Below are 12,852 nucleotides of genomic sequence, written 5' to 3'. Positions count from 1 at the left end.
TTACTCAATGCTCATATTCATAAAACCGTCATTGGTCTCAGTCATTCCCTGTAAGCCAACCCGCTTCAGGGGGCCAGCATGAGGAGTGTTCGGAGTATTCCGGATAGGAATCTCCGTGCTGGGTCTTACTCAATGCTCATATTCATAAAACCGTCATTGGTCTCAGTCATTCCCTGTAAGCCAACCCGCTTCAGGGGGCCAGCATGAGGAGTGTTCGGAGTATTCCGGATAGGAATCTCCGTGCTGGGTCGGTCCGGGAACAGCGCCCCCAGGTTAGACTTGGGCGGCGGACCCCAGATGTTATGGCCGGTATCCTTGACGGCTGGAGAATTGGGCATAATCGGACTGCTCTGAACACTCATGCTTGGAGACACGGCTCTTCGCTTGAAAAGGTTCGGATCAAAATCATCATCCCGACGACGTTTCCGGTTGATCTCGCTCATGGCAGCAATGCTAGTATGGGGCGTGGAGCTTCGGGACCCGGGACGGTCATATGGTTTGGCAAACTCGGCGGTGTTGGAGCCGAGTGTAGTGGAAGGAGTCATGTCCATGATCACATCGTCTTCTGAGATGGAGGGGGGACCTAACGGGCGCATGGAGGGCGGCGGTGTGCGATAACGTTCGTCGAAGGAGTTCCAAAAGTCAGCACCGGCAGAATTGCGATGGGCCTGTTCGCTGAATTTGGGCTCGTCGGAAAACAATGCCCCTGACTTGATCGAACCCTCGTCCAGACTCTCTCCGGGTATTGAAGAAGTCGTTGAGGGCATAGGGTTCAGACTCGGCGATGTCTGCGGAACTTCCGGTTCACTTTCGCGGACCTGTCGAATGACTTCTGCTTCACGCTTCGCATCACTATCTAGGGGAGCAGATTCCTCGAGTAGAGCAGCCCGGATTCGCGCAAATGTCTTTGTTTTAGGCTGTGTACTCGGTTAGCTTGGAACAGGATCACAGGCCAACGTCTGTACTCACTAATAAGCTGCTACGCCGCGTCACAGCACGCCGGATCACTCCCAAAGGCCCGCCTTCAGAGGTTGATCCACCAGTCGAGCTCTGGCCCCGACTTTCACCCTCATCACTCAGATCCGACAAGCGCAGGTCGCGAGTCCCCAGGCTGAGACTCTCGCGCCGCGGACCAAACCCCTGTTTTGTAGCAAAATAGCCGCCGCTCGAATTCTCAATACTTTTCATCACCGGCGGCGAAAGTGGACCGGGGCTCAACTTCGAGCTGTTCGCACTGGCGCTGCTGGAGCTATGTCTGCTCCGCCCCTTGCGGAACCGAGCCCGTTGAAAACTCAGCAGACTTGCAGCAGCCTGCGAATACCCCCCCATCCAGTCACTACCGGGGCTGGGTACGTTGCCCGAAGCAAACGGACTCGGCCCGCCGATCATCCTGCTCGCTTGAGGGGTACTCGCTATCATGATGTCGTCCCTGTCGCCCAGCATCGGCTCATCGTCCTCCTCACTGCTACTCGTATCCGACTCCATCATGTTCACACTGGAGACCGAAGAAGATATCGTCGTCCGGTCCGCCGGCCCGGATGTCGAGAATGGACCCATACAGGTTGCGCCCGGCGAGCCGCGACGCTGCGGAATGGTGACTCCTCGGCCACCCACCGTCGGTGAGGAGTCGGGTGAGGATTCCGCGAGTATAGAGTGATGTAGATTCGTGCATGCGCGGGAGAAGTCAAGACCGCGCGACCGCCGAGGGAGAACTGAGCCGGGGGAGCCGTAGATGTGAGAGGAGTCGAGCTTCGGGGAGAGCGGGGCGCGGTTAGGTATCGGGGCGGCTGCGGCTAGCTTGGAGGGTAGATTCAGAAAAAGGCCTGAAGAGTGCACAGATGACCGTTGTGGAGTTGCGGGAGTTGAGTTGATGGAATTGTCATCTTTGCTGGAAGGGCGAGTCTCTGCTGCGAGGGTCGGGGAAACGGAGACGGGTTTTGGGGCATCGGATAGCGAGCGGGACTTGGATGACGGCCGTACTGGTGCTTCGAGGCTGCTCGCCTTGTCTCTTGTAGAATCCGTATCGCTGGACGGTTCACGATGCTCTTTGCTTCGTGACAACTGCTCGCTCAATCTGCTCGCGAACGGAGCGGAAGGGAGACTGTGCGACAGGGTCGAAGGGGTGGAGGAGGGAGTCAGATTAGCCATCGATACAGGTTTTGCACACGCATCAAGACCAGAGTCACGCCATGCAACTCATCAAAGGCATAGTAATGGTATGGGAAGTTCTGGCTGATATGGAAGGATAGCGAGAGGATGGATGATGTCGGCGTTGTAGCTGTCGTCCAGGTGTACGCGCCGTGGGTGTTCCGTGGCTAGGTGCCAGGCAGGAGATAGACTCTATCGTCCTATATAAGGCTTGTATCGACTGTGGTAGAGGGGTGGAAGGAGTTACGAGATGCTTTGAAGCCGAAGAGACGATGATTGCAGATAGATCGATAAGCGCTGGTGGTGGTTTCGCTTCCGCTTCTTGTCTGGTCGCGCTGACGTTCATTTTGGCTTCCTGGACGAATCACGCGAATCTGTGCCCCGCTTGCAGACAGTCGCTATTTGGTAGACAGAGAACATTCCAATTGCAACGGAAGATTATAATTGACTGAAGGGGTTTCAAGAGACAGTATTGGATGGAAGAGTTTGGTAGAGATGATACACAACATGATTTTAGTTTGTATAGGGTTGATAGAGTATAGTAACTGACCAGTTGGCCGGGCCACTGCCCATGTCCAGTGCATAACCCTATCTACTAGGTTGACCTGGAGAAATCTAAAGGAAAAAAAATAAAAAATAAAATAAGGGGGACTAGATAGCTGGTAGCCTGGTACATGTCTCATCCATCATAAAATGCCATCATTCATGCCAGACTCATGGCCGTACTGACCGGCGCAACATACCATTCCCAGTCATTGCAGCCGGCGGGATCACTGGCACTGCCCACAGGCGATCCCTTGAGCATGTCGCTGTCTCGGGCTTGCCAGACCTTGATGATAACAGCTCTTGTACGAGCGATGTTGGACACGCTGGATTCTGCCATCACCGCCAATGCTCGTAGAATTAGCGATCGTCCATAGACCACAGTTCCATCGGTAGAATCCGACCACAGCTCGTCTTGCAACGGATCCAATTCAACTGCGGCTACAAACAGTGGCCATGTCATGCTGACAAGGGAGCCAGAGTCAAGCAAGTTCGACACAAGCTGCAGGATGCGTCGTACATAGCCAACCACCAGAGAGGTAGATGGGGAGGCACCATTCAAGGCGCAGTGCAGATATAGTATCGCAGCCAAGCGTTTCAACTCAGCTGCTGATTGAAGAACTTCATCTTCGCTGCCGTCGATTTCTTGTACGAGAGTTTCGAGTCGACTTCCCAATGAAGCGGTCCGGAGGGAGAATGCAGCCTGCGCAGCATCCGTAGCGATCTGCCTTCTCGTCCGACTGAGCTCTGTGATAGAAGATAAAATCGAAACAAGCTCGGGACTACACCCCATCCATAGATCGATTTTCTGGTCTTCTTCCCGCCAATAGTCCGTCCCAAACAAGACTTCTTCGCCACAGGCAGTGCGACCCATGACATCCTGGAAAGCAAAGAAAAGCTCGGCAAAAGCAGAAATGGGATCTCGCCCACTCTGAGACTGCCCGGCAACTGCCTGCTCTTGTCTCCGAACGCGAATCAACTCCTTTGCACCTTTAAGGTGGATAGTCCACCGTTGGTCACAGTTATCGACAATTTCATAGAGACACAGCATCATCATGGTCATCAGAACCTCGGGATCGTTAGCACAGGTCAGAGAACCTTGAGTAGCGAGGCGATGACGAAGCCCTCGCAAAGCTTCAGACTTTAAACGGAGGCCCATGACACTGTATGTTGAATCAAACCGAGACCAATGACAAGCGCCTAGCGCTTGGATCGCTTTGAAGAGGGTCGGTGACGCGGTCAGACAGAAAGGCAGAATAACAGACGCAAAGGGGGAAGCATTTTTGAGACTAGCAGTCGTACGCGGACAAACTTGGTCAAGATAATACTCGAACAAGTGCATCTGGCTCGACTCCGGCATATGCGGAAACAACGATAGCGCCCTCGGACTCGACACAAAGCCATCATCCACAGAAGCAGGCGAGGCCCCTCTCCCCTTTCCGTGAACAACAACAGCATCCAGCGCATCACACGCCACATTCACCTCATACGGATTCTCAAACGTGGAGGCATCACTGTTCACAAACCCCCACGCCCCAACAGCCGGATAGTCACACCACTCAGAATCCCCCGCCGACAGCGAAGCCGACGCCCCGGCACTCGCGCCATCGGAGCGAGACTTGGATTTACTCCACACGCCCGCCCTCCCAAAGGCCAGGCCCCGGCTCACAAACTCCGACTCCCACTTGAGCACCAGCTCCGTCGAACATGGCAGGCCTTTCGCCCGGCAGCGGCTGCAGACGGGTTTCTGGGTGTCGCACCGGACACGGCTGGCGCGGCACCCCTGGCAGCCGCTGCGGGTTCGGGTCTTGGGTGGACCCGTGCGGTCTGCGACCTTCTTGCGTGGCATTCAAGATTGTGAGATGAGGTTGGATTTTCACATTGCCGGGTTTCAGGCTCCGGTCATCATTAATACGTTGGAGGAGTGTCGGCCTCACTGGGGCGGTTGTTATGAGATGGAGTGGCGAATGAGATCAGTGGCTGGGCAGAGCAGTGAAAATTGCTTTTGCCAGCGAGCACTGGCCTTACACTGTGATTTTATAGCCAGTATACTCCGTCGATATTACAAGGGTCCAAAAGAAGTACGGAGCAATGATGAACAATATGCTTATGTCGAGATGCGATGGAAGAGTCGTTTTAAGGCGAAGTGTGGAAGAAGAGCATCTACCAATCGGAACGCTCCATTGCGTGCATTATGTGGAGAGCCTTTAGTGCCTGAGGCGCGAAATTTATATACATCACCTAAGTTGCAATGTGCCACCAAAGATACAATGAGAAGCAGATAACCACAGTGAGGAGCTTCTTGTTCATGACCAATTGCTCTCGCCGAACGTCTCGTTTGCACTTAGCTCTTTCCACGGCACTCCCTTGGCGTCAACCGTCCCACTATTTACGGTGTTTCCCCACCAGTTCAAGCTGACGCCAGGAAATACCAAAGCAAAGAAGATCAGAATGGCAGCAACGGCGACGCCTGAGTCCAGGGCAGCTGATAACACATAGTTGTACTTGGCCCACCAATGTGGTCTGCGGCCTTTGATAATCTGTTGACGATCAGCATGCCGCATTTATTCCCAAGCATATATATACCTCACCTTGTTAAATATCAAGCTGACTGCAAACGCAGTTGTGTAATTGATCCCGGTCTAGTAAAATAAAAATTAGACATAGAATAAAACCTCCTTTTGGATCAAAGGCATACCGCTGGTGGTAGGTTTCCGGTGCCTGCAAAGAAGATAGGCCAGTGCACTGCGTCGAGAAACCGCGATTTAGGAAACCTCTTCCGAATGAAGTATGTGATGACTGGGAGTAAGGCTCCAATCCAAAACATGTGCAGTAGACCGGAATATCTTTGGCCAATACTATAGAGCCTCGCTGGACCAATGGTTGGATTGTGTCATTAGCGCAACGAAGCAAGGTGACAAGGTGGAAGGACATACCACCCCAGAAGACAGCACTGTTGTAATTGACCCGGCCCTGTGGGCAAGTGAAGTTATCTGGTTGATCACTTGAGCACATATCCTTCACATTCCCAAGCATCCATATGAGAACACCGTCTAAGATGATTGTCAGTGCAAGTTGGTGGTGAATGAATCAAGAACGTACTTTGCGTCAATGTTCCAAGAATACAGGCTACAAGCTGAGCAACGAGTTATGTCCGGCGAGGGATCTTCATATATAACCCAAGCTATGATTCTCTTGTCAGTAAGGTTAGTCGAATCTCAAGTCAAAGGTGTCGGACCTTCATGTCTGCACCGTAATACATCGCTTGACTCAAGCCGGTGTATGCGTAAAACTGCAAAGCCGTGAGTAATCTTTTGGAAAAGAACGGAAGTACTAGCACACCTTGAAGATCAGAAGAACAAGTGGTTTCCCCTTTAGCACGTATCCCGATATAATCTCTCCTAACACAGTCAAGACATTGCTGTTGAGGTTGGCCACTGCGTAAACGGTGCCGACGGGAATCACATAAACAGCCGCCAGAGCAAGCGTTATAAATAGACCCCAAAATGGTAGTCCTGTATGCCAGACATATTGAGTCAAGATTGCTATCGCCACCACAATAACCTTCGCATGTCAGCCGCTGAGGGAGTATGTGCAGAGCATGCACTTACTGTCAGAATCCCGTACCACCACCATGGAACATCTGGATAGTGAGACAGCAGCCTCGCATGGATGTCCTTCTTGTTTTGGCCTCTGAATGTACTGATACAGCAGGACGTGACTGATAAGGCAGCTCAGGACCGCAAAGCCCATTCCATAGCTGAGGGCAAAAGTGACAGGCAGGAATATAGGACTATACTCGCGATACTTCGTCTCGTCGATTGTGCCGCTCTCGTCTAAGATACGACTGGAGTTGTAGAAACTTCCAGTTTTGTCGTAGGCGTCAGAGCCAGTCAGAGGAAGGTACGCGGTGAACCAAGTGTTGGTGTAGTATAGAATTGGGGCCACCACAGCATAAACGCAAAGCCACCCGGCGAAGACGTTGGCTTGTGCCCAGAACGGCATGACCAGCGGCGACGTATTGTAGGCGATTTGGCTCCAGTCGAAGGTCGTTGGTAGATATCCAAGACCCGTCGTCATACCAAATAGGTTGTTGAGCACTTTGTTGTCTGACATGGCCATGAGCGTCATTTTTTGGTTCACTTCGGAAATGGAAATACATACTAGGAGCGGCCCAGCAGACAAAAGCAAACGTGCTCAGGCCAGTAAAAATGTAGCCAGGTAACCAGTACCAACAGAAGCTGCCTATCAAGACATACAAGAAGAACCTGTATCGAGAGATTCTCCACCCATCGGCAATAGGATTTGCGCCGCTATGAAGTGTTTGGAACAACGCAGCATTGGCCAAGGTGGACGGCCAGATCTTTGTGTGTTAGCTTTATGGCCTCGCTGGGAAGGATAGTGCATACCATTTGCGGAGGTTCGATGATATATCGATAAGACAATCCAGCCAGCCCAAGACCAAACATCTGCATAGACAGGGCCAGCAAGATCTGGTAACCAACTCGAGTTGGCATCTTCAAATACACCCTCTGGGCCTGGATGATTGTACTTGCCTATTATGTGTCAGTGTAGTTGTTCCTTTGAGGGTGAGGGAAGAACCCACCCATGACTGATTGAAGCTGAGATTTGACATGATAGTGATCACAGCGTGCTCCTTCACATTGAAGTGATGGTCGGGATTGATGACCAGATCCCACCGTCCGAAGAGCCGAACCTTCATGATAGGCAACGCCTTTGCAAAGAAGGATCCCACGGGATAACTGACCAACTGTGCTACAAGCGAGGTGATGGTCACACTGGGATAACGCATTGAGAAAAATTGGTTGACTCCTGTGCCGAGCTGCATTTCGGCACAGTCAGCGAAGGAAAAGAAAATGAGATGAAAGATGAGCTGGAGCTTCTGAGCTCACCAGAGTAAAGACAACACCCAAGAACCACATCCTGAATGTGTTGATAGGCAGTGTAGGGTCATCGGTGTTAGGCACATTGGCGCGGACTTCCAGGTACGGGGAATTGTCCGATTCAACAGTGTATTCGACCGTACTGCTTTCCCCTATAGCAATTTCCATAGCCTCCTCGGCCGTAACAGGCTTCTTGGGGGCTCCATCGTCACGTAACGCTAAATCATCAGGACACTCTTCCACATCGTTGCCGTCTGCTCGTGTCTGAAATCGAGCCATGACAGTTCCGGGAGCAATGTAGCAATATACGACGAATAGAACCAACGTTCCAAAACCACAACGGTGCTGAAGAGGATAGAAGCGTCGCTTTGATGAAAGATGACTCCATTTGAAGACAGCCATCCCGCATGCTTTTATACCAGTAGCCTTAGAGATAACCCCCCAGCAGTGGCATATCGGCCCCAATGCATATAACCGAAGAAAATGGGGGGAACCCCATATTTGATAAAGACCAAAGATAGAGAATCCATGAGATGGAAGGTCCTACCCCAGCATTCCAGTAATAGCGTCGATCTCGTCAGGAGTGGCCGTAGAATAGCCAGAGAAGAGAAGTGACAGATGCTATGGCGTTGAACATCGATGATCCGAAGATTCAGGTAAGGTCCAAGCGAGACACTTGAACACTACTTGTCGGGACATTGGTGAGAATAATCGGCGGCGCCTCACCAAGAGCGAGAAGGCTTATCTCGTACAAGTGAAGTAATTACCCATTGCTGAAGTCGCTGTCCAGTGACTCCAACTGTGCTGGTGGAGACGCTATCTCGGGCAGACTCCGGGGTACAATAGTAGACCAGCAGGCTTCATTCATAGCCATCGGGCTAAATTACTACTCTGGTCGATATCCAACCTGGTTATCTCGATCACTTGGACCTTGGAGCAGAGAACTTTACTGACTCGATTGATCCTATTATTATTGGAAGCCAGCTTGTTCGCCCCCGACAGACCCTCGCGTGGACCTTCATGCATGCTGGTCGGCAGTCTGTCACGGACGACCAAGCCGGAATAGTGTGATTATGAAGGTTATAAAACTCGTACTCGGAACTTCAGGTCAAAGCGATAGCATTATACTTCTACAAACAGCGTTTACGTTAAGTGCACAGCAATGGCAGTCATCAAGTCATCCTCGCTCTTAATCGTGGGTGCAGGCACCTGGGGCACATCGACTGCACTCCATCTAGCCCGCAGAGGCTACACAAACGTGACCGTTCTCGATCCCTATCCCGTTCCTTCAGCGATATCGGCTGGAAATGATGTCAACAAGATCATCTCCTCGGGTCAATACAGCAACAAAAAGGACGAGATCGAGATCAATGAGATACTCGCTGAGGAAGCTTTCGACGGCTGGAAGAACGACCCTTTATTCAAGCCACACTACCACGATACCGGACTGCTCATGTCAGCCTGCACCAATGAGGGTCTTGACCGGCTTGGAATCCGTGTTAGACCGGGCGAGGACCCCAACATCGTGGAGGTCACGCAGCCCGATGAGTTTCGTAAATTGGCCCCTCCAGGTGTTCTTCAGGGAGACTTTCCTGGTTGGAAAGGCTACTTCACCCGTTCTGGGGCTGGCTGGGCTCACGCTCGCGATGCTCTTGTGGCTGCAGCTAGAGAGGCTCAGAGATTAGGCGTGCGGTTCGTGACGGGGACTCCGCAAGGGAGAGTGATCACTTTGATCTTCGAGAATAACGATGTGAAGGGCGCCGTCACGGCAGACGGTAAGGTCTGGCGCGCGGAACGTACATTCCTTTGCGCTGGTGCCAGCGCTGGCCAATTCCTTGACTTCAAAGATCAACTTCGCCCGACCGCGTGGACCCTGGTTCATATCGCACTTGAGCCAGAAGAACGCGCGCTATATAAGAACATTCCAGTCATTTTCAACATCGAGAGGGGCTTCTTCTTTGAGCCAGACGAAGAGCGTGGGGAGATCAAGATCTGCGACGAACATCCTGGGCATACGAATATGGTGCACTTTGCCAATGGGACTGCGATGAGTATCCCCTTCGAGAAGACTCAAGTTCCCCTTGAGGCCGAGATAAGAGTAAGGGCGTTGCTCTCTGAAACAATGCCTCAGTTGGCGGACCGCCCATTCAGCTTTGCCAGAATCTGCTGGTGCGCTGACACCGCTAACCGCGAGTTTCTTATTGATCAACATCCGCAGTATCAATCTCTCATCTTAGGCTGCGGTGCTTCTGGCAGAGGTAAGATTTCAAGCTCGAGAATCCCTAGTTCAACAAGCGCCGACTCATGATCTCACAGGCTTCAAATATCTTCCTTCAATTGGGGGTCTGATTGTCGATACTATGGAAGGAAAGGTCCCGCAGAAGATTCGTGAAATAATCAGATGGAACCCTGAGATTGCTGCCAATCGGGACTGGAGAGATACACTCGGAAGATTCGGGGGCCCTAACAGTGTAATGGACTTCCATGAGGTCAAAGATTGGACAAATGTACAGTATAGGAACATCTCCTCTTTATAGTCCAAGCGCGGAGTAATTCCAATGCGGAGCTCATGATTTTACGCTTGTACAGAAGTATGGCAGTACAGGTGCATTTTATCAACGGCGTATTCGGCTGCAGGTAGTAGAGTTGCGGAGGAGATCTACATTGAGCATGTTCTTGAACTTCGATAATGCAGAGAGCTGAAAAATCGACTACCGACCATTATGGGGTGGTAATTCCTCGAGTGGATATGTCTCGGCTTCCCAGCTGCGACCATGGATCTGTTGCTCCTCATCAGCTGGGAGCTTAGAGAATCCATTCGGACCAGGAGAATCAGTGAAATCATGCGGGGTATCACAGGCAGCGGATCGCAGTGCAGGATAGTAACGTCGGTAAGAAAAATGGGCGACGACTAAGCCAAGAAGAGAGCCGCAGGTCACGTCGTATACATCGTGTCTGTAGTCTTCCAGTCGTGAAATCGCAATCATCAGTGCACCCAGCATCGGAATGAGTGCCAGAATGCAACGCCAGAGATCCGCCCTGGGGCGAAAGACATGCATCTGGCCAGAAAAGAACCTAGAACAAACCTACATCAGCATCGGTGGTAAGAAAGCATCGGCAAGCCAATACTCACATTGATAAGTATCCGAGTCCAGCAAAAGAGAAACTGCTGTGTCCGCTTGGGAAGCTCCTCCATCCCTCTTGGAGAATATGGTTATTTGTTTGCGTACAGACCGTCCATGCGACCAGCGCATTGCCCGGAGTGCCCTTCTTGGGCACACAGCGCGAAACCAAATCCGGGCGGGGTCTTCCCACCGCATTCTTGATAATATCCGTGATCAACGAGGTCAGCATGAGAGCGACGAGCAGGCCCAATACGGTCAGTTGGACTTGATAAGGCTTAGGCCGAAAGACAGCAGCCCAGCAGATGATGACCAGAAGCGGAATCAGTCCTGCGTATATGATAGACCACACTAAGTAACATGAGCATTCAGTGAGCGTGCCATAGATTGTAGATATGCTCACACACGGGTACTCTTTCCACTACGGCGAAAGGATATTGGATTGATCGGTTGTCAAGAGAGAACATGCGATGAAACGGGTCGACGAAGAGTTGGATCTATTGTGATAAAAGCCATCAGCCCGGTCCACAAAACTTATACAAGGAGAGAAGAAGACTACCATAACCCAAATCCCCGCTAAGCATGCCAGAGCGACATAGTCGACCGCTGGATAGGAGCGCTGATAGAATCGAGCCAGGATGCCCGGCACTCCGGTCGGTTTCGGGCCCGTCGCCGAGCCATTGCGAGGCATTTCTGCGGTCTTCACTCAAATAAATCACTCATGAGAGTCAAGCCCCTCATGCACATGTCGTAAAGCTCGGTGGGAAGTCGCAAGCACAAAGTGAAAGGATAAGAGCTTGAGGAAGCACCAGTTGGCCGTTGAGAAACACGAGCAAGCCACAATCTGGCCGCCTTTGTTGAAAGCACGGGCCACTCCTCACGTTATGGCAAGCCATTCTCCGCATCTTCCCCGTTGACCACATTCCACTCTTCTGCCCGCGGCCGTCATTGGGCTGATCTCGACTACCGACAAGGCTATCTTGAACCCCGGCGGCTTCCATAGATTGCATTGAAATTGAATAATTCTATATCTGTGACCATGGCCGAAGCTGGACAACCAAGAGCGCTTCCAACGGCTTTTGCTCCACCGCCGCCTCTCTGGAAGCACTTTACTCCGGGCAATCTCAAGAAACTGGAGGAGATCAAGAGAGAGGCCTCGAAAGGAGAAGACGGCAAAGCGCGGAGGAAAGACTGGACGCCTGCCGAGCTGCGCGCCCTCGATCTATCACCAGAGCTCGGTTTCCTCGTGCCACCAGAGATTCCCACCAAAGGACACTATAGCGTGTTTGGGGAATTACAAAGTGTATGATCTTCCACCCAGGCGCTGGATAGAATTTTGACTGATAAAGTTATTGACAGCTCTCCACGGCTCTCCCCTCTCTACAAGAGCAGGGTATCGAACAGCTCTACCCATCACCCCCAACAGAAACAGACCGCGAAGCCCCGTCACAACCCTCTCGTCCATTCAATCACGCCTACTATCTTTTAAAAATTAGCAAATCTTTGCTCTTGAACTTCCTGGAGTTTGTGGGTGTCCTCTCCGTAGCCCCGGAGCAATTCCAGGCCAAAGTGGAGGATTTGCGCAATCTATTTATCAACGCGCATCATCTCTTGAATCTCTACCGACCACATCAAGCACGCGAGTCCCTAATTATGATGATGGAGGAGCAGCTCAAACGAAGCCGAGAAGAAATCGAACAGATGGACAAATTGCATACGGAGATCAAGGGCTTTCTGGATCAGTTGAAAGCTCAAGGAGTTGACGTGGATTCCGCAGCTGAATCGGTCAGTAAGGCCACCAAAAAGGACGATACGTCGAACAAAAGAGCTGCCGAAGACTCTGGGCTCATTTGGGATATACTCGGCGAAATCGATTAAGCTTCTCTACGAAGAGAGTCTTGTGGCTTTCGGAGCGGAACACTACACACTTGCGCACCGTGGTCACTGTCGGGCCCTACGCTAAGCCAGTACAGTACGCATGCTTCCTAAGCATCAAACCTCACTCTTGTGATCCATCCACATGATTCAAATCCTTTGATTGAAGCAACAACTGTGACACTCATGTTTGTGGAGCCATTCCGCATGTTTCGACAAGCAGCCAAGGCGGTCAACATACGCATGTCGAGCTTGGTCGG

The 12,852-nt window shown here is 51.6% G+C and overlaps 6 protein-coding genes across 6 annotated transcripts, besides 1 other annotated feature; 2 read left to right on the top strand and 4 right to left on the bottom strand.

Moving 5' to 3' along the window:
* Nucleotides 1-250: a microsatellite.
* On the bottom strand, nucleotides 126-2,148 carry ACLA_082070 (uncharacterized protein; the record flags this gene model as incomplete). Its single annotated transcript, XM_001267942.1, has 2 exons — nucleotides 126-917; nucleotides 970-2,148. 2 exons carry the CDS (start codon nucleotides 2,146-2,148, stop codon nucleotides 126-128), a joined length of 1,971 nt encoding a protein of 656 aa, XP_001267943.1.
* Nucleotides 2,149-2,851: 703 nt separating this feature from the next.
* On the bottom strand, nucleotides 2,852-4,540 carry ACLA_082060 (Zn(II)2Cys6 transcription factor; the record flags this gene model as incomplete). Its single annotated transcript, XM_001267941.1, has 1 exon — nucleotides 2,852-4,540. The coding sequence occupies one exon, from the start codon at nucleotides 4,538-4,540 to the stop codon at nucleotides 2,852-2,854; it is 1,689 nt and encodes a 562-aa protein (XP_001267942.1).
* Nucleotides 4,541-4,997: 457 nt separating this feature from the next.
* On the bottom strand, nucleotides 4,998-7,874 carry optE (small oligopeptide transporter, OPT family; the record flags this gene model as incomplete). Its single annotated transcript, XM_001267940.1, has 11 exons — nucleotides 4,998-5,231; nucleotides 5,283-5,333; nucleotides 5,390-5,562; nucleotides 5,628-5,744; nucleotides 5,794-5,827; nucleotides 5,930-6,255; nucleotides 6,303-6,800; nucleotides 6,856-7,054; nucleotides 7,101-7,247; nucleotides 7,298-7,534; nucleotides 7,605-7,874. 11 exons carry the CDS (start codon nucleotides 7,872-7,874, stop codon nucleotides 4,998-5,000), a joined length of 2,286 nt encoding a protein of 761 aa, XP_001267941.1.
* Nucleotides 7,875-8,757: 883 nt separating this feature from the next.
* On the top strand, nucleotides 8,758-10,132 carry ACLA_082040 (NAD(P)/FAD-dependent oxidoreductase; the record flags this gene model as incomplete). Its single annotated transcript, XM_001267939.1, has 2 exons — nucleotides 8,758-9,853; nucleotides 9,912-10,132. 2 exons carry the CDS (start codon nucleotides 8,758-8,760, stop codon nucleotides 10,130-10,132), a joined length of 1,317 nt encoding a protein of 438 aa, XP_001267940.1.
* Nucleotides 10,133-10,306: 174 nt separating this feature from the next.
* Nucleotides 10,307-11,408, bottom strand: ACLA_082030 (phosphatase PAP2 family protein; the record flags this gene model as incomplete). The annotated part of the gene is made up of 4 exons (XM_001267938.1): nucleotides 10,307-10,670; nucleotides 10,729-11,068; nucleotides 11,121-11,214; nucleotides 11,277-11,408. 4 exons carry the CDS (start codon nucleotides 11,406-11,408, stop codon nucleotides 10,307-10,309), a joined length of 930 nt encoding a protein of 309 aa, XP_001267939.1.
* Nucleotides 11,409-11,756: 348 nt separating this feature from the next.
* Nucleotides 11,757-12,595, top strand: med7 (mediator complex subunit MED7; the record flags this gene model as incomplete). The annotated part of the gene is made up of 2 exons (XM_001267937.1): nucleotides 11,757-12,020; nucleotides 12,077-12,595. The coding sequence occupies 2 exons, from the start codon at nucleotides 11,757-11,759 to the stop codon at nucleotides 12,593-12,595; spliced, it is 783 nt and encodes a 260-aa protein (XP_001267938.1).
* Nucleotides 12,596-12,852: the final 257 nt, after the last annotated feature.

This window comes from Aspergillus clavatus, genomic scaffold (genome assembly GCF_000002715.2).
Source record: "Aspergillus clavatus NRRL 1 1099423829806 genomic scaffold, whole genome shotgun sequence".
In the NCBI taxonomy this organism is placed as follows: domain Eukaryota; kingdom Fungi; phylum Ascomycota; class Eurotiomycetes; order Eurotiales; family Aspergillaceae; genus Aspergillus; species Aspergillus clavatus.
The sequence above is the reverse complement of the archived record's forward strand: the minus strand, read 5'-3'. Positions and strand labels throughout refer to the sequence as shown.